This window comes from Aulonocara sp. 'chitande type north' Nkhata Bay, linkage group LG11, assembly GCF_057382095.1.
Source record: "Aulonocara sp. 'chitande type north' Nkhata Bay isolate Kocher_YH1m ecotype deep benthic linkage group LG11, A_spYH_male_GT1.1, whole genome shotgun sequence".
NCBI classification, from domain to species: domain Eukaryota; kingdom Metazoa; phylum Chordata; class Actinopteri; order Cichliformes; family Cichlidae; genus Aulonocara; species Aulonocara sp. 'chitande type north' Nkhata Bay.
In genome coordinates this window covers 10,098,391-10,124,421 of record NC_141354.1, presented here as the reverse complement: position 1 = coordinate 10,124,421, position 26,031 = coordinate 10,098,391, and the positions used below count along the sequence as shown (strand labels likewise).

Sequence of the window (26,031 nt, the reverse complement as noted above, 5' to 3'; positions counted from 1 at the left end):
GAAAGCAGAGGAGAAAAGAGTGGCTATTTATAGCAGGTGTCACATCAAAAGTCTATAGAGTATCTACAGCGAAATGTGAATCAGTCATACGCTTTAATGGACTTGTTTAACAACAGCGCCCATGCTTCAGTGAGCGAGCTAAAAGTTTTTACCATGCAGTTAGATTGTTTAGTGTTTCTCTGACGGAGCTAAAGGCCAGATCAGTCAGCACTGAAGAGTCTTCATGCTCTTGGTTTGCCTGCTGGCCTGCTGGTACTGGCAACAGAAAGTAACACATCTTGCAGGCATGGATCGTTGGCTGGCTGTCTGACTGGGTGTGTTCGTGTGCATGAATGTGTATGCAAGCTTGCATGTGTGCACGGTTAGCTGGCTGACTTTCTGACTGGCGGTCTTACTGTCGATGGATTATTTGGCAGCCAACGGTTCATTGGCATAGTTGCTCTCTGGTCATCTGTGTGGGCAGGCGTGCTTTCTTTATCCTTTCCAGACCTTCCTCGTGCTCATACTGACACACGCACACACTTATTCACCCTGGTGGTGGAGCTACTACTGTGACCTTCTCTGTGTCTTCCTCTTTTGGCAACAGTTTTACCTCCCGCCTTCCTTCCTTCCTCTCTTGTACTTTGACGTGATCTAAAATTAGTCTTTCAATCTCTGAAAACCCAGCACCGTCTACACCTGCTGTATTTTAGCACCAATCTTAAGATTAACTTTAAAAAAAGGATCTTATGCTGGTAGATTCATTATATCAGCTCAGCAAGGACTGTAGTACTAGATAGTACAAACAACAGTACACATTGTACTTGAGGATTTCTGGTTTCAGGCAACTATTGTGTGCTCTCTCTTGCAGAACCCACCCATGCCCACACGGTGGAGCTGTGGAATGATTTTCTTTTGCTTGCACCATGTGTCACTGTCAAGGTCATAGCTGTGTGGCACCTACAGGCTTCCTTCCTCTGCATGTGGATGAGTGTTCATCAATACAGCCTCTGTCTTTGTTGTCTCACAGTGGCCTGTGTTGAGACCATTTCTATGACAGCCACAGCCTCTTGTTGTTGTTTTTTCTATTTGTGGGTGAAAAGAGAAATACTGGTTTGAGACTAAAAGGATATTGATTTGTGAACCCACCACACCTGTCATCTAACACAGCTACATTCATCTCCTGTCCCCAGCATCGCTGTCACCTTCCTGCAGAGGAGATTTACCACCCTCCGTCCACCTCCCTGAAACCCTCAGATGAGCTCTTGGTAGCAACATCAGGCCTTCTTTAGCAACACTTTCTCCTTTTCTTTCCTGTATATTCAGTTCAACACTCCTCCCTGTTTTGCCTTTCCGCTGCCCTCAGATGTTACTCACAGTCTAAGAATCTGGTCACTTCAGGACACCAGCACACCAAATACAGTCAAATAAAGTCTGTTTGTCTTCTTAATAGGCTTCCTCGCTGAGGTTGTCTGAGTTCTCCCTTTTTCTCCCTTGCTGTCTGTTGCCTTGCCGTACTGTTCTGGTAAAAAGCCGACGGTTAATATGGGCTGCAATAAGGAGGCAGGTGAGGTTAGTATCCCCTCACCTGCTAAAAAATATTGGATGCCTTAGAGGCCAGTGAAAAATATATCCTGGTCATATATTAGAGAATAGAAAGCAGAAAAGCAATATTGACTACAGTTATGTGAGGTAAAAGTGTACTGATCTGTCAGCTGCACTTCTTAGCAAGTTCAATCAGCTTCTACCTCAGTGTTTATTTGAAATGAGTAACCTGAAAATGCAACTTGAACTTGCCTAAAAGAAAAAAGTGATGGATCGTTTTAAAATATATATCCACATATTAAACTGTAACATCTGAACATTTACTAGGAACAGAATAGTAATCTGTTTAAATGAAATGATACCCATATTTAGCCTGAAGTAGTGCTTGAAAGTGCTTGAAACAGCCATATATCTGGAAACAGTTGAAATAGTTAGCTATAAATATGAGGCAAATTGTTTAAAAGCTAAATTTAATTGATAAACTGATGAAATTGTTTGCTAATTTTCTCAGCACAACATTTCATTTATGTTGAGATCTGAATTTTGACTGGACGATTTCAACACCTTAGTACTTTCAGTGTCTCTGTTTCCTGGTGTGCTTGGTATCCTGCTGCATGATCTAATTTTTGCCAATCGTTATTTGTCAGACAGATGGCCCCATATTTGACTCTAAAATTTGGTATACAGAGAAGTTAATGGTCATTTCACTGACTGCAAGGTTCCCAGGTCCTGTGGATGCAAAACGCCCAAGTCTTCACCCCTCCTGGTGTGAGGTGTTTGTACTGATATGCTGTGTTTGGTTTATGCCAAATGTTGTGCTGTGCATTTGGACCAAGCACCAACAAAGCATCAACTTTGTCCTAAAATCTTGTGGATTGTTCAGATCTAACTTTGTAAGTTGTGCTGCCATGTTCTTTTTTTAAAGAAAAGAAACGTTCTCGCAACCCTTCGTTACTTATTCAGTCATTTTCTAATTGTACTGTCATGAGTTTTAACATTTAACGCTAACTGAGGCTTGTAGAGTCTCACGTGTAGCTCTCATGTAGCTCCCTGCACGGTCTGACAATGAGGTGAATTTCACTGGGAACACTCCTGCAAAGATTGGCAGCTGTCTTGAATTTTTTTCCACTTGTGAAAATCTTTTTTTCTGTAGAATGATGAACTTTAAATTTCCTTGGAAATGGGCATTGCTCTCTTGCTCTCTTTCCTCCTTGGTATTGTGTTAACACATACCTAAATGCTCCTGACCAGCAAACTGCTAAAACATCTGCTTTTATAGAGGTGCATGCACTTCCTGATGATCAGTTAAGTAGATTTAATAAGCAGCCCCCAGGTGGTATCCTCTTATTTCCTGTGTGTGTATTTTTTAATACACTGTTTTTCCCCAATAACTGCAAATAATATTATATGACTAGTTATCGGGTTGAATTTCACTGTAAATACAGTATCTGTGGTGGTTACAATTATGTCATGAACGAGTGCATTTTACAAATTAAGAGGTGCTATCACAAGTTTTGTTTATAAGGAAGCAGACAGCTGGAGGTGGGGTGTTGGAGCGAGAAGGCGGAACATGCAGCCAGTAGCAGCATGCTGCAGGAAGGAATGAGCAGTGCAGGTAGTCGTGGAGGAACCACAGGGAAGAAAGGAGAAGTTGGCAGTTTGGTTAGATGTGATCAAACATGATTGGATGCTTGGATCACATGATCGTTTCCCGACGTTTAATCACTGTACAGACTTGTAGGAAAGGAGAGAAAAAAAGTCCTGCTTACTTTTAAGGACACATCCTCACACCAGCAACAGCAAGCAACTATTTACTGTTTTATTGCATTTATGATATTTATATGTATTTGCTTGCTTGTTGTTCACCTCAAATGAGTAAACATTTCTCAAATTAGCACAAAAGCTTAATTATCTGTCCTCATATTGCCTGGTGAGCAACTGGTCTCAGCTGTTGGACAGCGAGCATGCCTTCTCATTCCTCAGTCTCATGTGGACTGTGTGGGATGTGCGATGGGTGTTAATTTTGTTACCGACACATAACACCCCTTTTTGAGACATGCCAGAGTTAATGACGGGCTATGCGAGACTGTTTGTTTTACGCATTTCTGTGCAGGAGGACATGTTTTGACATCTGCATCTGCTCATTTTAGCCCAGGTGTGCACCACATGTACGCTCAGGTGTGTTCTAGTTGGTCTATTTTAGTGGAAATGCCTCCTACTCTTTTCATATTTAACCTTGAAACAGGAAGGCCAGATTGAATGAGTCACTAGGAAGTGACTTGCCTGGAAAGTGGAGCGATGAAGTGCAGTTGTGTAGGTGTAGGTGTGTTGAGTTGAAGTGGATGACAAGCTGGTTAAATTCCCACACGTTTCCTTCATTTCAACAGCTGCGCTTCAGATCTTAAATTCCACAACAGAAGCTCCCGCAGATCGGAGAATCCGATTTATTTGCTGTTTTGATGTCGTTTTTTCATTTTCAGCTCCGACCTCTACTGTTTATGTCTCTTTTAAAATTTTTCAGTCCCTCTCATCCTCTCCTCTTTCAGAGATGCTTGTTTTGGCTGTAACAGATTGGCCGGCCCCCTCAGCCGTCCCCTGGCTGCCAGTGTCTGGGCTGCTTGTGTTGGTGTGGGTCAGTAGCTGCAGGCTGTTTGTCGACTGCACTGGGAGACGGAGAGGTGTGGGGGTGGATGTCAGGAGGACAGCAGACAGTTGTTCCAGGCCCGGGTTCTCTCTTCTTCTAAGCTCTTCACTTCGCTGCTACTGTAGCTCTTCATCGCTCTTCACTTCGCCACCGGCTCTAAACGCCCTCCCCTCGTGGTCAAAATCCGCCCTTGATGATAACGCCCACACACTCCTCTTACGTCCAGCTCTTCTTTTTTTGTTCGTCCTCACTCCAATCGCGCCCCTCATTGCCTTCAGCATTCTTTACCTCCTCGCCTTTTTATTTCTCCACAGCAGCTACTGTGTCCACTGCTTCTGCTGCTGTTTTCTGCCCAGCTCAGACAGTCCTTCCTGCAGACAATGATATGGGGTTAATCAGACTAACAGTTGTCCCTGTGGACTCACGCCGGTTACTCTCTCCCCATGGCTCGGTCATTGCATGGCAACAGGCAGCTGGTAGACTCACCAATCCCACCTCACCTCGTGTTTCCGGCCGAACACACACGCCATCTGTGGTGGTTTGCATTAACCATGGTGTAAATAAAGAACACTAATAAAATTGCCTTAGAATGTATATGTCGTTGTACTACATAAAGGACCAATGTAGCTGAGACATAACTGAAATTCCTTCTTGGTTGCGTGCCATCTGGCAGGCTCCAGAATAATGTGCGGTTATGAGGAAAATATATTTATTTAATTACGTCCGCACGTCTGCAAATGCTTCATTAATGTATTGCTCCGCGTGTCTGCTGGTTAGCATTAAAGCCCTGTCTTTACCTTTATACATTTTATCCCTTTTTATTACAGTTGGGGCTGGATGCAGGAGGCGGGTATATGTTGAAATACATGCTTGGTGTCTTGTTTTTCGGAGACTTGGTAACTTCAGTTTACTTTCCACTCCACAGACAACCACTTTCTACTTCTCGTAGACTCTTTTACACATGAACTGCCTCGGCTTAATTGCACGAGTAAAGAAGCTGCTGTGGAGAAGGTGATGGGTATTGGAGTCATTTATGGATTACTAAACAAGACTACTGTGCACAGCCTGCACACAGCCCTGGACTAAACTTCTGTATTGGCTGACATTTAGCTTTTTACATTTTACTTTAATGAAATGAATGAATGAATCAAAGGATGCTGAGATACATAGAATCACTCTGAATGGATACAAAACTACTTATGAGAGATAAAGATGTGCAAAAGTACTACACACAGGAATGAGAAAGATGACAGAGCGCTCAAAGATCACTGCAAACAGGCACAAAGAGACAGCCTAGAAATGCTAAATTGTCAAGAAGCTCAAAACACAGCTGCTCCTTTCTAGTAAAGGTGAAAGGCCTACTGTCTGATAATCACTTCATGACTGTACAATATTAAGAGCTGAATGCTGATTTTATTTCATGTGAAGGGTATTTTTAAGTTTTTGCCATCTATTTATAAATAAAATAAGAGCCTCTCTTTGCTCTCTTTAAAACTGCGCCCCACTGTACAAAAGTAACCATCACTCTTAACTCAAGGGCATGTTAGTCTTTAATAAAAATTACACTAACTAAACATCAGGTTGTGTGTAATTAAAGCTCTAGTCTCGTATTGATGTTTTTTAAATAATTACCCCGTGTGATGTGAAGGCACACAGGAGGTGCTTTCATTTGACTCATCGCTGGGTTTCTTTTAACCTGATTGTCCCGCTGTGCAGAAAATATCCGTTTATATATAGATAATACATTTAGGGACTCAAACACATTAGTTTGATGAAACGAAGCACAGATTAGTTACACCATGTATTTCCAAGTGAAGCGAGCTATGCTTGTTCTTCATTTATGGTCTCCTTGGTTGAAACCTATTTAGAGATTTGGACAACATGATTACAGTCCTGATGAAAGAGACCGTATTCATGTATACCAGTCCAAGCTTTATATAAAAGATTGGCGAAGCCACCATGATGTCAACTACAAATATCTGGATTTTTAAGCCTCAGCGTTGTCATTTTGGCCATCACCAGGTTTTGGTTTTGGTTTTTTTTAGGCTGGAATCAAAGGTGACCGTATATGGACAAGAGAGTGGAGTGTTAATTTATCGACTAACTTGTGCCACACAGGGGCATGCATGTCTGCTATGTAGTGCTTAGTAACTCATAAAAACCACCAATTTCATAGTCTGTACCACACAGCAGATCATTTCACTAATAGTCTTCAAAAGGCAGCAAAGAGTCAAGAGGTCCAGTTAAGCAGATTAGCTGAGGTGAAGGCTAGCAGACAGCAGTCAGCTACAGCACCTTGTATTGGCACATCTACCAACTGAAGAGGCCACACCCCTATTTTTAAGTCTTAGCACATTTTAAACAGATACAACTCTGCTTATAAAGTGGAAAACAATCAATAGAGGACAACACCTTTTTTTGCTAATCTGGTCCCAGGTCTTTGCGCTAAGCCCGAAGAGTTCTGCTTTAAGGTCACATTATAATCAGAGAAGCAGTCTAACGCATGATATTTCCCCTCTGTGCCACCACCCATCTTTCCTTTAGGACTCTGATGGCCCTCCCAAACCAGAAGCCATTCACCCTCCAGTGTTTTCAGCCCTGCGCCAGTCCAGAGTGGTGTCATCCACGTCCGAGGAGGAAGAAGCCCTCACAGAGAAGTTCCTCAAGATCAGCTGCAAGTACATCACTGATGGCAAGGTGAGCTATGAATATAAAGAGCAGTGCATCCATTTAAAAGTGTTCACAACTTCACAATTGCTGACAGCAAAAGTATAAGTAGGAAGCGAGAGGTCTGAAGTGGGTGTGCTGGCGAGAAGTTAAATTTGCAAGCTGCCAGATGCAGGAGGTCAGTACTTCAGAAAGAAAATAGCAGAAGATGTCAAAAGTATCAGACGAGTTTAAAGAAAATGATGTTCAGTGAAGTTGTTGTTAATCACCACCATTGTATAGTTACTCAGTGCAAGGGTCAAGTGCTTTTTTTAAGAGTTCAAGCCAACAATTGAGAATTATACAAGAACTAAGCAAAGAAAATATCAAATCCTTCCCTTGAACATACCAGAATCAAATAAATGTGCAATTCTGTCTGTGAGTCATTGTGTCCATTTTAATATTCTTTTGCTCTTCTAGTTGCTTTTGCTGTGCCCTTCTTAACAACCTCAGCAACATCAGAGTCATTACACCAAAATGTGTTTGCATTTACTTACATTTTCCCTGGTTGTTTCCATTATGATTATTATTATTATTGTTATTATTTCCAACATAAAAAAACAGATGAATTGTAATAAAAGCACATAAAAAAGTATAGAAAATACTGATGATGTGGGCACATGTGTGGGCAGATATGAATAACCCTGTGGAGCAGCACATTAGGCCAAGTGTCTCTCCTGCTCACTGTAGTTTAATTCAGCTGATAATGGCTAATGTTGCTCAGAAGGTCTATAAGCAGGGAGTTTGCGGCTCCTTGAAGGGCTGTAAACTGTGTTCTCTAAATTCAAGCTCTTAAAAGGTCTCCAGTACGGTTAAATAGTGTGTTTATGTCTTCTTTGTCTTCTGGGGCCGGGATTACGAAGCAAGTTCCACATACCCAGAATATCTTTTCATTATCTGTGCTCACTTACCCCTAACATCAGCAATCAGGCTAAGCAGCCACATGCAAGGTTGTTATCAAGAGAGAAAACTGCAACATTAGAAAAATATAAAGAGGTTAAACACACAACACGGGCTAAATGCTTAAGAGACATTTGAGTGGAAAAGTGCAAGCCACTATTTAAGGCTATTTAAAGCTAGGAAGAAAAGCTGACAACACTGAAGATCTGACTATGATTACAACTGACTATTCTGTCAATTATTGTGTTTTATACTGTGTAAGACAGCCTTTCGGTAGTCACCTGCATCTCTGGTGGTTTTAAAATGTGTAAAAAAAAAAGTGCATTCAACATGATCAAGGTTTAGCTGTTCTCTTTTAGGTTTATATCACTGTATGAAGGCTTATAGGGCAAAAACGCTTTAACATTGCATCAGGGAAAAGCATAAAACTTGTTGACAGTCTCTAGAAACTATAGAGGGGTCTTCCAGGTCAGGTGATGATTGGTCAGCAGGTGGTACCTTTGTAAAATGTGATTGGGTATGCAGGTATGCAGCACCGTGGCTCATCTAGAAGTAACGTTACTAAAGCCCAAATCCTGCCTCACATTCCAGGCCCCTGCTCTAAATGTGATGGAGGCAAATTTAATTAGTGTTTGCAGTTCTTCTGACTAAATTGAGCTGTGATATTAGTGTGAATAAAAACAACTGAACAGCAGGGAAGAAAAATTTCACCTTTAAGAACACCCACACCCCCTGGTCAGTAGTATGAAATACACACAGCCTGTCACACACACACAGATCCATTGTATCGAACTGCAGCTGATTCACTCCCAGGTACCAAATGAAAGCACTGAAGTGGTCAGCGCTGGCAGTCAATAATTCTACTTGATTTAGGACATTTGTGGTCTAAAATGGATTCGGCCTCTGGTTGTTTGTATTGCAGAGTGCTTTTTGATTATCTTTCATGCTGGATAACATGCTAAGTGCTTCCTTTGATGTATAAAAAAAGGGTGTGATGGATCTCCTCACCCACCCCTCTTTTTTCCCTTTATTTTCTGTGTTGCTTTCAGGGCGCAGTTAGTGGGGTGTTGCTGGTGACGCCCAACAACATTATGTTCGACCCTCACCGCATGGACCCCCTGGTACAGGCCCACGGGTGCGAGGAGTACGGCATCATGTGTCCCCTGGAGGAGGTGCAGTCTGCTGCCATCTGCAAGGAGATCACTGACCCCAAGATCAGAGAGACCGTCCCTGAGTAAGAGAAAACACAGACGTACAGTATGCGCAGGCTGTGCTGTACTAGAAGCTGACTTGTGGACTACAGATGTCATTATTTAAAGCATATGCAGCCATAAATGCCTCTAACTCTGATTTCCTCCTACATAAATCCCTGTTCATTTACTCTGAGTTAATATCTTCCACGCGTCCGTCTCTTACTTTCACCCTGACAGAAATGCAGCAGCCTCGCTGTAATCAATGTTTTTTCCTCTGCTGCACCCATAGTCAGATTGCATCAGCAGCCAACCGACAATTCCTTTCCCCTACACGCCAAAATAAAAAGGAAACGGCAATTACAGCGGGGTTAATGAAGTGTGCCTTTGCCCTCCTACATTGTGATTGCTCACCTCTCAGTGCAGGGAGGAAGCAGCCACTTCAAACGATTCACTTGTGTTTCCTCCCACAGATTAATCTGTTTTGGGTTTTTTTTTTACTTTGGTTGTTTAGTGTTGCTGAAGTTAAGTGATAAATATTTTGCAGCGTTATGAGCCCTGATGAGCTATTCTCCCACCCTGAACACCACGCTTCCTCTGGTGGTAGCAGGGTCTGGGCAAAGCTGTATTTAGTTGGTTGATTGTTGCCCGTGGAGCAGTTATAATGCTGGCAAATGGCTGGTTTTTCTGCCAGACCCAGCTGTTTCTCAGCTGTGGCCTGTCGCCTCTGTCTCCTCTCCCTCTGCCCCTCTCTACTACACAGCTGAGCAACAAGTGCCTGCAGGATGGGTTTCTGCACACTGTGCTGGTTACGCTGCACACAAGTGTTTCTTGTTTGCGCTTGACCTCTCCAAAAAGGAGACACAGAACTTTTTTTTTATTTGTACCAATTTATTTATTCAGGATATGGCTAATGATTAACCAAGGGTCTCTTTGGGAATTTTCATGACACAAATATGGTGAACAAAATCAGTTTAATGATGGGAGATCGCATCATAATTTACTATCCAGTTGAGTTCAATCTCATTCATTAGTACATTACAACCTATAACAACAAGAGCAGTTATAGGAAACCTGTTGCTGAATTTACTAATATGGTGTGTGAATATTAGATTTCAGTGAGATTTTATTTGGGAAACACATCAAATTGTAGATTCACTTTAAGTAATCGTTGATCAAGAAGTGGCTAAAGGACACAAACTTTAGAAACACTGACCAAAAAGACGCAGCAGAAGTTGACATTCCTTAGCCTGGGTCTCCAAAACACTTGAAATGCCACCCGTATTTCAAACGTAATGGCCCCAGTCTGTCAAACAGGATTTGTGTAAAGATTTGATCCCTCTGTGGATTGCATGCTGAACTTTGTGATGTTCTGCTTAATGTTTCTAGTGACCTGGAGCCCCTGCCTGCAGAGAGACATCCGTCACAGCAGAAGGAACCAGACCCACGCAGCACAGAGGGCTCGTTCTCCGAAGACGTCTTCACCGAGACAGAGCTGTCCCCCATTCGGGAGGAGGAGCAGGCATCCAGTGAGGATCTGCGCTTAGACAAATCGTCTGGCGCTTCCACAGAGTCTGTGCAAACCATCACCCAGGTGGAGGCTGCCAGCTCCCAGACCGCAGGCAGTGCCCGTGGCTCGGCCAGCCAGCCGGAAGAACCTACTGTGTCGAAAGCAGAGAACAATCCATCAGAAACTGCCACAGAGAACGATAACCAGTCCCCAATGGGATCCAAGCAACACAGCGTAGAGAAGCCACCAAGCACACCCACTACCACCAATAACACCACCACCAGCAGCACCACTAGCCAGGCCCAGGGTCCCAGCAGCAGCAACTCTCGCCCAGGGTCCCAAAGCTCAGCCACCACTGGTGCCACAGAAACCACCTCTGTCTCAGCCAGTCCACAGGTGGATGCCAACCAGGGTGCAGATGCCTCCCAAACAGACACTATGCAACAAGGCAAGGAGGAGAAGGAGGATGCAGAGCAGACGCAAAGGGACGGTGTGCAGAACTCTGCAGAGGGTAAACACACATGTTGACTTACAGTCAGGAAACGAATCATTTCTACCTGAGGCTGCAGCTGCAAGACATTTCAGACCATGAATCTGGCCTCATGTTGTCTTTTAGCTGCACCTCTGCATCCACGTTTTTTTAACACTATCAAAGTGAGTTTGTCTGCTCAATACCTGCCTCTGAATCGCTTCTCTTGTGTTAGTTCCTGATAACCTTTCCGTTTCTGCTCTGCCTCACTGCTAGTAATTGGAATATAAAGACGAAGGGAAATGGCATCGTCTCTGCTGGTATCAGCTTGGTGGAGCTTTCCAGGCTTTATGGGCCACTCCTCCTTGGCGATAAGCTAAAGCCTATCAAACGGCACAATGCCACAAACACACCTGCCCCCTCAAAGGGGAAACACAGTGACGATTAAACCCCAACATCAAAACACCTTCTGAGATGGCATTCACAGAGGCGTTATTCATTTTCACCTCCTTCTCTAGTTTTTCTTTCACATTCATTTAGACAAACTCCACAAGGAGGAATCAATATGATTGTGTTCAGTGGCATGATAAAAGCATAATACAATAGGTTACTAATGTTCTGACAATGTCAAACATCAAAAATACCTTTTGGTAACTTATAAAAAGCATCTGTCAAAAAGAAAAAAAAAAAAAAAAGCTTTAATGATACTTGCAATTTTATACATTTTCTTAAGTTTAGGTTTTCATATTTTGTAAGTAGCTAGTGCCATAACTGAGCTAAAATTCCAGGGCCATTGTTCCCTACATTCAAGTCTCCCCACACCAAACAAAATATCTCTTTCTGTGGCCACAAATGCCAGAGAAATAATAAAGTGCAACACAAAACAGCCTTGAAGAAGTGAAATACGTAACATTCCTACCCACTTAGTTTTTCCAATGCTGCATGACCTTCCAGGCAGCCGCTGCTTTCCATTTGTTTCATTATGGTATCCTCGCCTTCAAAAGCAAACAAAATGTTGCTTTTATTTAACGTTATTGTCTAGAGTGCGGGCAGCTCAACAGGAGCCACTGTATTTTTTTGAGACAGCTTGCAAATGTAGTGCTCGACTTTCTGTAACTTTTTATAAAGGAAGCTGAGGGTTCACTGTGATGGATTACCTTGCTGCAGCAATATGTCAGTCGGGAAATACATTAAGCGCTCAAGAGATCCTCGGAAAAAATCATCTGTGATTTGGAAAATGGATTGTAAAATGTAGACAATTATCAGTTGAAAAACTGCAGCAGCAGTCTCGTTATCCGACAGTGGCCTCGAGTCTGTCTCTATCACTGACTCACATGTGTCCACATAACCCACTCTGGCTGAACACGTACTTGTGATTCCGAGCAGATTTCTCTCCCCGAGAGGAAGGCGGACGAGACAGTGGGAGAAAGATTTACCATTTTCTCCCTGGCAATTATTGTCGCACACAGAGCTGAGCTGCAGAAGCAGTTCTAATTCCCGGGCATCTCAGCAGGGCTGCCCTTTTATTCTGTGTGCATTAGCACAGCCCACACAAGTGACAGCAGCGGCTACCAAAACAAGCAGATTCAAATCAAATTAATGCATTTGAAAAATGTATCTTTATTTTCTGTCATCATTTCCCAGTTACATACTGTCCGATCGGGAGCACGTACCATATGACTGCCGTGGTGATATTACACTGGCCCTTTTCATTGGGCTAGCAGGGCTGTGGCCTCATAATAGGCCAATGATAATGCACCATGAGCAGAAGCCCAGTGTCACTATCAATTATAGTGTGCCACTCTATTTATTTCTGTCATCTGCTATGTTTCTGCCACAAAATCACTAATGCCAGCTGAAGTAACCAGTAAATAAAAGACAGAAAACTAGGTCACATAAATAAGGCCATTAATAAAAAGAGTGTGCGACTTTGTTAGGCAGCTGTATTTTGTTGTAAGATGTCATTGGATACAGAATATTTAACTAAGCCTAACTGACCTGACTCTAACTCTTGCTAACACATTTCTTTTCAGCTTGATCCATTTAAAACTCAAGTAAAGAATGAGAGCTAGGGTAGAATAAACAGTCATTTAGCCACGCTAAGATATGTATGCTATGACCATGTGATCAATCCCTTGTCCAGGTACAGGGTCGGCTGAGAGGCGGAAGCATCGTTCTCACAAGTTCTTGTGTCTGCGAGTGGGGAAGCCTATGAAGAAGACATTTGTTTCCAACGCCAGCGCCTCCATGCAGCAGTACGCCCAGCTGGGAAAGAAGCATGAGTACTGGTTCGCTGTGCCGCAGGAAAGGTCAGTATCTCTGCTACACCTCCTGCTACTGCTTAGCACAGTGTGTTTCAGTGCAAGTTTATGAGGTTTATAGTAATCAAAATAACAGGTTTTAAAACCGTACAGCTAATACTGAAGTATCTGAGATAGAAACAATGTAAAGTGAGCCTTTATGATCCTTTTATATCCCTAACAAACAACAATAGCTCAGCCACCTAACCTCCACTGCCTTTAATATTTGAAACCAATCAAACATGCTTTCAGTGTCAGATCCAACTCCCACTGTGGCTTGTGCCCGTTTCCCTTTGCCGCCTGTGCTAGACAGCAAGATGATTTATTATTTATTCACTCTGCAGGGAAACGCAGGGGCACACACGCGACTGATTGTCTTATTTCTTTCCAAAAGCCCATGATTTGTGTTCTCAGAATACCCATGAATGTGTTCATGAACTTTTCCTGACCCGAAATCTGTAATGTTTCATGTCAGCTGAAAATAGCCTCGGCTTGTTGATGAGTTTTTCCAAGATCAGTGTGGATGTACAGTTCCTGCCAAGTCAGCAGTAGTCGTAATTACATTAGAGCGGTTCACACTGAAAGGCGACATATCACAAGAAACTGTGTGCTTCCAGTCCAATTCCTTGTAATTGGTTTATTTGGCGTGTTAATCCCAATTGAACTAATAGTTTCATTTAATAAGTCAATTTTCTTTAAAATGTAAAAAAAAGGGTCATTTTTTTGACAGACTGGACTGCAGAGTCGCTGGTTTGTGGATACTTTAGGACTCCTTTTAAAAGTAAGGAGACAAAAATGCTGCACAGAGCTACTTCTGCTCTTAGTATTTTTCTATAGTTTTACTGCAGCATCGTGGCACTCATCCAGGCTGCTAATCACATTTGAGTCAGATAAACAGGCCTGTCTCTTTTATTTAGTCATGGTACCATAATCATGGCCTCATCATGCAATGTGTTGAGTGTCTTGAGTGCAGAAACTTCCCTGCCATCATTGTTCGTTCTGAACTTGTAAAATCTTGCCCGTTAAAGCCCTGTTTTGTTTTGTTTTTTTAATGCTTAGCTACACTATTCCCCACCTGATAGCAACAAGTTTGCTGTGATGCTCGTTACTTTCATGATTAATCGCCCAGGGATATGGCAGATTCAAAGCTAGTATTAAAATACATGCCACTTACTAATTTTTGAAACCAGGCTAAGGTGTTGCTGTGTTCTTCATTAACAACAATAGCTGCCAACTGTGCTTTTCATTATACACTGCTAGTCTCTTTGTAGTTTGACCCAGATGTGCTGCGACCTGGATGATGTGTCTTTAAGTGTTTTTGCATAGCTGTTGGTAGAAAAGGAGGGTACTGAATGAACCATACACAACTATAGCACTGAATAGAGCCCAACAGCGTGTCTCTGTCACAGCTCTTTCTCTATACCAACCCGAGCAGTGCACAACAAAGGCTGTGTCCTGTTTTTGTTTGCAACTTCTTCATGTGTTATTTGATATTTTCAGTTGTTTGCATGGTTGACATCGAGCTCTTCTGTCTCCAACATGAGAGGGGAGGGGGCACAATGGTTGCCACATTGTTGAGAGACTGACCACTGATGTCTCTACTTAAAGCTGCTCTGTCTATGTAGAGTGGACGAGTGTCACTGCATGTAAAGTGAAAGATGAAAAACTTTGCAACTTCTGCAGGTTCTCTTATCTTTTTGATTTGTTTTGCTTTCCTTTATTTTGGCACGTGTAACTTTAGTCTTTTGGTTCAATCATATGGCTTACATTGATCTCTTAAAAAAGCACCCCACCCACTCCGATAAATCTGCTCCATACTACCTGCCCTACATGGTAGAATGGCAAAGACACCAACTAACCGGATTCTTAGCAGCTAAGAATCCAGTCGTCTTCTCCAAGAGATGGTGGCCACTTAAAAAAAAAAAAAAAAAAAAAAGGACGTCAGATAAGTTCTAGTGTAGCACGGTTCCCATAATATGAAAGTAAGTAGCTGTTAGCAAACACATTTGCCATATAGGATAATAATATGTGAATGTTGTGTTGACTGTCTCTTGCAGGTCAGACCACCTGTATGTATTCTTCATGCAGTGGAGCCCAGACATGTACGGTGAGGGGGTCGGAGGGATGGGACAGGAGCCTGGCTTTAGGGTTGTCAAGAAGAATGAGGTGAAGGAAACAAATGAGCATGAGCCCATCACCGATCTCAACGTCAAGGAGTGGGAGGTAAGGTCAACACAGCTAAAACAGTTTCTTCACTTTACTAAAAGTGCACATGTTGTGTTGTCATGAGCCAAGCGGACATGGATTAAGTGAGTTCTCCACTGTGCTTTAATCCATATCCTGTGAAGCAAACGATCGTATGTGTTAAAATTGCTCTTTATTGTTATATATGTTAAATTAAATGTTAAATAACATTAATTTGCTTTCATTATGCAATGCATAGTGTAAACGTAATGTGTGCTACCATTTGAGATGTGTACTTGTTGAGCCTCAGTTTTGTATTCTGCTTCTATATTTTGCACCTCTGGGTACCACTGCACATTTCTTGGTTTAACTGTAAATTTTTTTGTGTCTGTTTTCTATCACGTGTAAATTCTTCAAGACGTGTGAACACTTGCTTTGCTTGGAATTGCGCTTCTCTGAACTTCCAACCAAAGTGTTTTGCATGTTTGTGTAATTGTTGATTCTTCTCCGTCGCTGTATTGTAGCTTCACCACATGTTGTGTGACTGTCACTCCTGTTTGTCAGCCTTTCACAATGTCTTTTGCTGAATGGCAAAAACACCATTATGAGTTGCTCGTGCTGTTTGAGTTGTTAAAAGTCCCCCCCAATCAAAAAAAAAAGTGGCACAGATGTTAGTCCTTCCTTCTTTGCAAAACTTGCTATTCATAGTGTCTTTAGTCTAGATTTACAGAAGTGATAGTAGAAAGTGCTGTTAGCCTCTGCAGAGTGAATGAGATTTGGTCAAATGAGACTTCAGACAGCCCTGTGGATAATGAAAGGATGAATTCATTGTGTGAAGAATTTGATACATGGGGGTACATTTAACTTTGAATGTAAATAAATGATGTAGGAAACAAAGTGGACTGATTTGTTTCTCCCTGGGCTTCTGGCAAACAGAGGCTACACGATCCATTACAGAATCAGTAAATAGGAACCTGAGCAATGTCTTTTTCACAGCGCGATGTTATGGATATTCAACTAGTAGTTTTGTGTTTGTTTTTAATGCAAGACTGACAAAACAGACTTTTAAAGCAGCTTTACATTTAATTGTATTTGTTTTAGTTAAATATATATATTTTTAACTTTATAATATATGTAATACACTTTAATGTTTTCTTTTTGTTATCACTCAGAAATCTTTAAAATATACAAGTGTATACCTCCTGAAATATTGCTGTACTGTATCTTTAAATTTTGTCAGTTAGGGGATGGCATCATCGTTTTTTATCCAATAGGAAACCGGGTCTCCTCCCAACCCGTGTTGTTATTGGATGTTAGCAGTGTCACACAACTCACACGGAGTAGAGACCCCTTTGGGGGGAAAAGTGTTTCTATTTTAGTCAAGCGGGCTGTCAGGCTCAATACCAACTCGGGGCTACACTGGGAAAACTTAAGGGATCACTAATATGACTTTCCAGCTTTAACCTCGCCCAGTTCGACAGGAAATGTTTTCTAGGAGGGTGAAGGAGCAAGAGAAACAGCTGACCCCTAAGTACACCTGTGTATGTCGCTTACTTCATGTTTTCTGTCTACACCATTGTATATCCCTGCTTTCTGTTATTGTTGTTATTATTATTAGCATGCCGCTAAGTCGCTAGCAAGGCTAACTAGCCTGCTAGCCCTTTAGCTTGACCCGGTGCAGTTTAGTGACTGGTGTTTAACAAAGTGGCTACTATGTGACCACTGTTTGGCAGTCAGGACAGAGCTCATATCCGTTGTCTGTCTCTTTTGGCCAGCGAGGATGTGCGCTGCTCTGTACGGGGTGCGAAAGTTTCCAGACCCAGGTGACATATGGAGGATCCAGCTCTGTAGTCATACCCCTGTTTATTTAAAGTTACGCTATTTGACTTTTTCCCTCAGTTTCATAAACCGTACTTCTGCCTTTCATTTAGCCACTTGTTTTATCACACTGGTAAAATTCAATCACTGACCTGTCTTTTTTTTTTTTTTTTTTAAATTATTGTTTCCTCTGACATTGATCGCTCCAGGTCATCATTTCAGTCACGTCTGAGTCTGCCGCAGCCCCTCCAAGCTAACGTGCTACTAGCTTGCCCGTTTTCAGGTTCAGTCTTACCTTAAGGTCTTAAGGTTAGCAGAGATGCATTTTTTATGAGGGCTGTCTTTTACCACTCCTGCTGCATTATTGAGACTTGTATAAAGGTAGCCTCTTACTAAAAAGTTATTTACACTTGTAGCAACGAGGTGACTAGAAGATTATCTAAGCTGTGTGAAAAATTAATGAAAAGAGGCTCTCACGGTGTTCATGATTGTAAGAGAGATCTCTGAGAGTGTTTAGATGACTGTTTGTTTGTGATCTCACACACGAGTCTCTTCCCTCTGCTGAGACATAGTGGATTATTGGAGGCTGCAGCTGTCTGTTGGGTGGAACTTTGTTGGAATGAAGCCATGCTTAGTAGGTCACTGTGTTGTGTTGGTCTGTCTGAGTTGTAGTTTGGTGGATTGTGATTTCCAGCAAACCGTGTTGCAGCAGTCAGACCACAGCTGTTTCTGTTGTTATCACTGTATGTTCACACATCCAAAATCTAGTGTAACTTCTAAGGAGCCCTCTCACTCCTGCTCTGTCTCAGTCTCTCTCTTGCTTGTGCTTTCCTTTCCAGTGTAGCGATGTTTGGTTCAAGTTAATACTTAATATAACCAAATCAATCTAGTAGGAAAGTTTTATTGATTACGTTACACAAACATGCAAAACGACTGAGTGCTCTGAAAGACTCCAACCCCTTCTCTTTTACCCAAAGTAAACATTTTGTTAAGTTTGTTTATTCAAAGCTCAAACACAAACCTTCTTGGAACAGAGGAGTGTACATTGAGCGCACACTGACTTCCAAAACTCAACTTTTTTTCTCCCCATGGTCAGCATTAGAAGTGGCAGAGTTTTATGTTCCACCTGTTCCTGTTTTTGTACTACCAGGTAGTGTCTTTGACGGAGTACCACCGTCGGATCGATGCGCTAAACAGCGAAGATCTGCGCTCGCTCTGCAAACGACTCCAGGTGCCCTGACCAAACCCCGTCTGCCCCCTCTTTCTTCACTCTGCCCAAATTTGCTGCACCAACACGGTCTATTTTAGACTCCCCACTGAAGCTTTACTTGCTGCTGCTGCTGCTGCTGCTGCTATTCCTGTTCCTGATGCCCCTGTTGCTTTAAATAAACATAAATGTAGTACTTTCAGCTCACATATTCTCTTCAAAGCTTGTTAGACGCCAAACATTGGCAATAACTTGTTGAGCAGTCGACTGAAAATAGTTTTTATCATTCCATTACAGACAGGTTGTTCGTAGCGATGAGGTTTTCACGTCACAGCAGCCTTATCTTCATGCGTCAGGCTTCTTTTTAGACTCGGTGAACATTTTTAGTCTTCATTCCACTAGATCAGTCTGGTAGATCAGTGTCGCTAGCTCTATATGGATATGTAGATTGTATACAGGAAACACACAGATGGGGTTTTATTGTAGAACTTTTTTCGAAAATACAAATTGCCTGTACTACTCAAATGAGCTGAATGTAAAGAGCGCAGCCTGCCTTAGGACTAATCGAGAGACATTGAAGGACTGCAGAACAAAGAGATGGCGAATTGGAAAGAGGGTTGAAGTAAGACTCCCCTGACAGGATGAATGATGTTCTCTGAGGACAATGCAGGCAGGCCTCATTTGAATGGGGACCGAAACATGATAGCATCCCAGTCATCAGTGGCGAAGTGCTCCACAATCAGCCTCTGTTATTGAGAAAGATAAATAACCCAAACAGTCGGCTGGTCAGAGAAAATGTCAAACATAGGAGTGCAAATTATTCATTGGGTCGATTTCCTATTCACTTAGCATTCTCTTCTCCCAGACAGTGTCTCTGCAATGCTTCTCCCACTTGTGCCAAACTGATCCTAGTCATCTGGCATCAGAGAGTGGCAGGAAGATATTCAGCTGTCATCATCACATTGTTGGATTATCAGTGTGTTGCTAGCAAACACTGCATTTGTAATTTTGGCAGGACAACGGCTACAATGAAAAGCCCCCAAATGGAGGAAAAATGTACATTTTGTTAGTGAGATTGAGTTGTAGTTAAAAAGCTATTTTTCCCCATCTTTCCTCTATCGCCCAGCCTGTTTAGCTGAACTTGTTATGCTTTGTGGAGTTGGTTATCTAGTTCTACGTTGTTGTCTTTTTTTAATACTTTCCTGTCCAATTTTTTTGTAGCCTCAGCAGATCACAGATGTCTGTTGGAAGTTAGTAGACAGCCTGACTAGTAAAGCCGGTCATGTCATTGCCCTTTTACGAAAAGTAGCAACTGGAAGACCGTAGCTATTTTGAACGCATCCAGTATCAGAGCTCTTTGGAAGTGCAGCTCGTCTTGTCAGTGCATCTCTAACAAGTATTTGTGCTTGTAGATTACCACCAAGGAAGAGGTGAACTCTAAACATGGCACGGTCAAAACTGAGCTGGAGCCCGACACGTTCAAACCCAACCTCAGAGAACCCAGCGAACTCCTGGAGGCCGACCAGATAGAGAAAGTAAGTGCTGCTGCAGAAAATCTCATCTCATGCAACTTGACGGTATTCTAAACTTAATATTTTTCCAACAACAATCCAAAACTACGAGCACATGCCTGTTCCTCTTTTGTTATCCGGGTAGCCTGTTCCTTTGTTATAATGAACATTGATGCTGTCTTTTATTCCATGTTAGTGTTACCTGTGCAATTGTTACTGTAAATACACAGGCGTGTCAACTGATGAAAATAGTCCCACTGTCTAGTGTATGTTGAAAGTGAATATAATAGATTCCCTGTTTTCATTATAACCCAGTAGGCTTGGCAGTAAGCTTTTTAGTTTTTGTTTTTACAGATACAAAATGGAAACCACAGAATATTTAGAAATTTCTTATGATTTGATAATGATTAGCATTAAATGTTTTTGTTTTTGTTTGTTTTTTTTCTTCATCTTAGTCTTTAAATCTCTGTGAGACGCCTGTGTGTTGTGTCAGACTGGAAATCTGACATGTAAAAAACTGAGGATTTGTTTTACTTTCAAAATGTCGTAGCACCCAAACAAATTAAGTCATCAGTTCATAGAGCTACCTTGCAGTCTTGATTTCCAACTGTGTGTTTGGGAAAAGGATTCATTCACTGCTTGAATAAGTTTAGTAGCATTTGTTAGGTGGGTAGGTGGATACACTGAGCAGAAGCAACAGCACCGACAAACAAATCGCCTGATTTTTGTCAAGTGCTTATTTTCAGTGACCAACATTTGTACGATATCCCTGTTACAATGTTTATGATGTCATCACAGAGAGTACTGCTGTCCATTCAAAGCTTTGTCAGTTAGTGGAAAACTAAACACTAACACGAAAGCCTTAAAATATACCTTTGGGTGTCAGCTACTGCTGCTTTGACTTCTTTTGTAGATTAGCTTTCTTTCCACCCTGGACATTAGTAACATAAACTTGCAATTGTTGTTTCTCTAAATATCATATAGAGATGAGAATCTAAAAAATAATTGTTGGATCCACAGTAGATGATGTTTTCTTAACTCTAGCTAAAATGCTAAAGCTAAAATTTAGGTAACCAGTAAAAATGAGCAGGTGACCAGCTGGTGACTGGCTTTAATATATATTGTCAGTACAGGTCCAGACTCCTAGTGCAGGTGATAAGAATTTTAACATAAAAGTTATTGTGAGGATTTAGCAGTTTTGACTGGTTATAACCTGGCCATTCCTCAGGTTAATGTTACATTCCTTCCATGAAAAACGCTGATTTAATAAATGTTATCAGTATCATAGTATTGATTAAGCTGTAAAGTACGTGTGTAAAGTTTCATGGCGGTCTAACTTACAAATTGTGATCTCAGGACGACAGCCACTTGAAAATCAGGACGCTTTACATTAGGCGCTGAAACATGAACTGGATAGTTTGCTCATTCAAAGCAGGAATCAACATGTTCTCTTTTATTTATTGTGTTCCGGATGATTTCAGGTAGATTTGGTTTGTTAATCCTGCCAACGCAAAGAGTTAGAAATAAGCGGTGACAAAGATGAAAGAGAAATGCATGAAACAGACATCCAAGTCACCAACCTTTCATGTTGTTGTTAGGTGTACTGTGTGCCTTGCAGGCACTGCAAGTTAACACACATCCAGAGCTCCAAATTAGTCCCACTTGGCTTATTAACCAATAGAGTGCCAATATGCAAGCTTTCTTTAATCACCCTGCGGACTGAGCTCGGGGCTCAGGCCTGGCTCAAAGCAGTGCAGAGGTGAGCTGAGTCAGGCCTCGCCTAATCGTGGCTTCATTCCCAGCCTGCTGATTATATGACTGCTGCAGCTCCACCACTGGAGCAAGTGCTGATCCAACAAGAAAAATGCCAAAAGGGACTGAGGAATTGTTTGAGCGTGAACAGAACATTTAAAGGTCCTTGTTCTGTATAGCAGTAAAAAGTTGTCACTTTAATTCCATGTTTTAGTCAGTGTCTGTTTTATCTGTCCATTAAAATGAGACATAAGTTGTACCGCTCCTCCGGCACCTTGTCGGCATTATCTCCCCATACACCACAGCCGCCGTTAATCCTCGAGTCAGTCAGCAGCAGGGCAGCGTGCTCTCTCAGGGTCTGCTGGGCCTCTCTTTCTCTTGAGACTGCTCTCACTGTTTTCAGCCCTGTTACTCCTCCTTAAACGCCAGAGAGTGTTAAAAGGTCACCGCAGATGTAATTGAGCGTTGGTGGCTGTGGCCTTTCTGTGTTTCATTTTCTTTCTTTCATTTTTTTCCCTTCCTTTTTCATCTCTGTATTTTTAAATTTCTTTTCCCCGCACACAGCTTGCCAGGAATCTCCCTCCGCGGACCATCGGGTACCCATGGACGCTGGTCTTTGGCACTGCAAAGCACGGCATGAGCATTAAGACGCTGTACAGATCCATGCAGGCCCAGGACACCCCGGTGCTCCTGGTCATTAAAGACAGCGACGGCCAGGTACGCGCCCAAATTTAAGAAGCTAACCACAGTGGCACATTGTTATGGTACTGATCACCTTTTTGTTGTTGTCATTTTGTTTTTTTTAATAACTTCAGGTGTTTGGTGCGCTGGCATCCGAGCCCTTTAAGGTCAGCGATGGCTTTTATGGCACCGGAGAGACCTTCCTCTTCACCTTTAATCCAGAGTTTGAGGTATAACATTTTGTCACTGTTAGATTTTGTAACTTTTTTGCACTTCTGAATGAATATTCTTCTCCAATAATGGAGGAGTGAGGAGAACTAATGTTTGCATTTGCTCATAGCGACACACCCTGCAGTTCTCCCCACCTCTGCAGAGCTTTCAGCAGCTTGTTTTAGCTCTCTGGCCACCAGCTTTACTGCTTTGGTTCTCTGTAACTTCACTCCCAGTTTTAGCAGGCAGCTGTTTTTGGTGCAAAAGCCCTGTTAAAACCCAGTGTACACTCCCTGTTCAGCACCAGTCAGTCAGCAAGTAGTTGGTGAACAGAAAGAAGCATTTAGCAGCTAAGGAGCCAAATATTTCCCTCATGAGTTGGCAAAGACCTAGAAGGAGAATGGTTGTGTTATATATGGGAAGTGGCTGTAAAAACCACTCCAAAGGACCGCTCAGGCATGTTTGCCTGCTGTGTATATAGGAGACTTAGCACGGTGGGTATTTAACCTTTATATGCTTTTGTGTTGTGTTTAAAGCTTTGTGAGACAAATTATTTCATACATCAGCAGCAGACACAGAATTAAATATGATGTATATGCTGTATAAGTGTTTTTTAGTTTACATTTTCTCTTTCTCTCTTATATCATCACTGAATATGTCATACAGTATCTTCTAATATGTGCTCTGTTGTATCATGGGCAGGTGTACAAGTGGACCGGTGACAACATGTTCTTTATCAAAGGGGATATGGACTCCTTAGCTTTTGGTGGAGGAAGGTGAGCCAGAAATCTACAGACCACTGGTGCAACATATTTGTCATAATTAAATATGACAGCATGTCAAATTTAAATTCAGATTGACATAAAGTAGACACAAGCCTGCTGATGTCCAGAAATGTGGACTGCATTAGAAGAATGGTGTTATTAAGATATTTGCACTTTTGCGGAGCTCATAAGATCACATGCAGATATAAAACGTTCTTTTGTTTTGATTAAAATAATTGATGTCATGGTGACGATCAGTAATATAAGTTGTATTTGTATATGTATGTGCCATTTGTTAGCTATCACACTGAGTAGTTGGTACTTTGCCCAGTACACTTACACCTGCAAGTTAAAAGCATAAATTGAGATAAAACGCAGGCTTTTTACTGCTGATCCTGAAATGGCTTGAAGTTGTCTAATGTATTTTCTTCTTTCTTCTGTAGTGGGGAGTTTGGCCTGTGGCTGGACGGAGACCTTTACCACGGCAGGAGCCACTCCTGTAAAACATTTGGGAACCCTATGCTCTCAAAAAAAGAGGATTTTTATGTACAGGACATAGAGATTTGGGCTTTTGAATAATCAAACCGTGCAACACAGGGGGGAAAAACAAGTCCTGGAACAGGGCAAAAAAAAAAAAAGTGAGTAGGAGTCCTATAGAACAATGGCAACGTCCCAAACCTAACTGCACATCACCAGGGCTCCCCAGGCTGGAAGCCAGCTATTGGATGCTTGTTGTGCGTTACTACTGCAGTTATTACAGAGCTTTTTCTTTTCTTTCTTTTTCTTTTTTGTTTTTTCTTTGTGAAAAATGACCTTTGTGTGTATCTTGTTACAGCCTTGTGCAGCATCTTTGCAGAGTAGGGGGAAGTGAATAAAGTGTCGCTAATATGAGGCTGTATGTGAGGAATGACGGGAGGGAATCGGGGCGGGGATGACTGAAGAGGACCGTCGGAGCTCCTCTCCATTCAGAGGTGGTGAAGATGATGGTGGCTAAGGTTTGGGACTGCTGCAAGAAGAGAGAGGTGCCCCACATTGTGCATTAGACCTTTACGGAACCTCAAGGAGTCCCCCACCCCCCTGCACCCTATCAGACCCCCGAAAATCTCCTTGGTTCGGTAGGACGTTACTCACTGTGCTCTCAGTTTTGACAAAGGGAGACAAAGTTAGGAGAGACGCAACCTGAACACATTCCATTCCTCTTGGCGATGGCGGACTGTCAACAGTACAAGTGGTGATTTGTGGTAAACACGCGCATACAAAACACATCAGCAGCAGGATACGATGACACTCGACTCAGAGAAGGGAGAATATTTGCTGTGTGTGTGTAGTTTTTTGGGGCGGGGTAGTGTTTTCACAGTACAGTACAGTTTTTGGTTGTCCTCTGAGGCTAAACTTATAGAGTATCGTGTATTGTAGTCCTCCTGTTGTTCACTGTCATAGCACACCATCTGAAAGCACATAGCTATAATCAGATCACCCATCGTCGTAATGTTCTGTTCAGTGGGTGTATGTGTGAGTCCAGCTAACACCGGCTCCTCTCGCAGGATGCTGGCTGTACTGTTTGTAGACAGTAACGTGTTGCAATAGATTTGTGGAATATGCAAAATAACTGTCCTGTGACCTCAAATAACCCGCAGGTCGTGGCAATTTCGTCGCCGCCTGTCGCTCTTTCAAGAGAGAAGACTTGTAAAGCTTTTACGTCTTGATACACACTTGCTTTTTCTGGGTATCGTTTGAAGAGCCTGAGACGTGTTTATCTGTTTTACATGCATATATGACAATTATATATTGGTATATATGATTATATATGTTTATATAATCATATATATATATTTTGCTGTTGAGTGTGACAGTGATTATATTTGTGCTGATATTTCAGCTGTTACTATATAATGTATATTACCCTGTAAATTAATGTTAAAATAGTAGATTTGTTCCTAATATATATATATATATATATATATATATATATATATATATATATATATATATATATATATATATATATATATATATATATATATATATATATATATATATATATATATATATATATATAAAGTGTGGATTGATGGGTTGCTTCTAGCACTTTAATCTGGTGTAAAAGCGATAAGGCCAGGTTCTTAGGTTTTCTTAGCAGTAGTTGTACAGTACCTTTTGTTTTTTTTATTATTATTAAATAGATCATTAAGATGTTAACTGTTAATAGAAAGCTTGCTGCTACCTACATCAACAGGGGTAAGCCCTTTTACTGTGTCTAAAAGGAAAAATGACACAATGGAAGAAGGAAGAAGGGTTGAATGTGGTTAAATGTGTTAGCAGGCTTCGGTTTTGCTCCTCACGTTTGGCCGCCAGGTGAGTCCCAGTAGGTACAGGTAGGTATGCAGACAGATGATGGCGGGTGAAGGAACGTGTACATTACATGACCCTCCCCTTGCCGTGACGCTTTCTCCCGCCCCCTTTCTGGTCTTCCACGCCAGTATTCGTGTCCTCGTGGAAAGTCACAAAGAATAATATGGATAATTCTTCCAATTCTTTCACCAGACTATGATGTACCAGTGATGTATAAATACCAATAAAGCTGAAGTAATTGTTCTAACCTTGTTTTCTGTTTTAATTTTTTGTCTTTCGTGTGGTTAAGGCTGCACCGATTGATAAGGA

At 41.9% G+C, this 26,031-nt stretch overlaps 1 protein-coding gene across 10 annotated transcripts in view; it reads left to right on the top strand.

Moving 5' to 3' along the window:
* Positions 1 to 24,258, top strand: part of oxr1a (oxidation resistance 1a) — a 186,068-nt gene extending 161,810 nt beyond the window's left edge. For 9 of the 10 annotated variants that reach the window (XM_086310496.1, XM_086310497.1, XM_086310503.1 and 6 more), the window contains 11 exons: positions 6,713 to 6,865; positions 8,824 to 9,008; positions 10,354 to 10,985; positions 13,087 to 13,252; positions 15,301 to 15,466; positions 18,396 to 18,476; positions 19,865 to 19,987; positions 22,280 to 22,432; positions 22,531 to 22,626; positions 23,309 to 23,382; positions 23,814 to 24,258. In XM_086310496.1, coding sequence (XP_086166622.1) covers positions 6,713 to 6,865; positions 8,824 to 9,008; positions 10,354 to 10,985; positions 13,087 to 13,252; positions 15,301 to 15,466; positions 18,396 to 18,476; positions 19,865 to 19,987; positions 22,280 to 22,432; positions 22,531 to 22,626; positions 23,309 to 23,382; positions 23,814 to 23,949 — 1,965 coding nt within the window. In that variant the 3' untranslated portion in view covers positions 23,950 to 24,258. The remainder of the gene's footprint in view (positions 1 to 6,712; positions 6,866 to 8,823; positions 9,009 to 10,353; positions 10,986 to 13,086; positions 13,253 to 15,300; positions 15,467 to 18,395; positions 18,477 to 19,864; positions 19,988 to 22,279; positions 22,433 to 22,530; positions 22,627 to 23,308; positions 23,383 to 23,813) is intronic. The other variant, XM_086310498.1, reaches the window with a different exon arrangement.
* Positions 24,259 to 26,031: the final 1,773 nt, after the last annotated feature.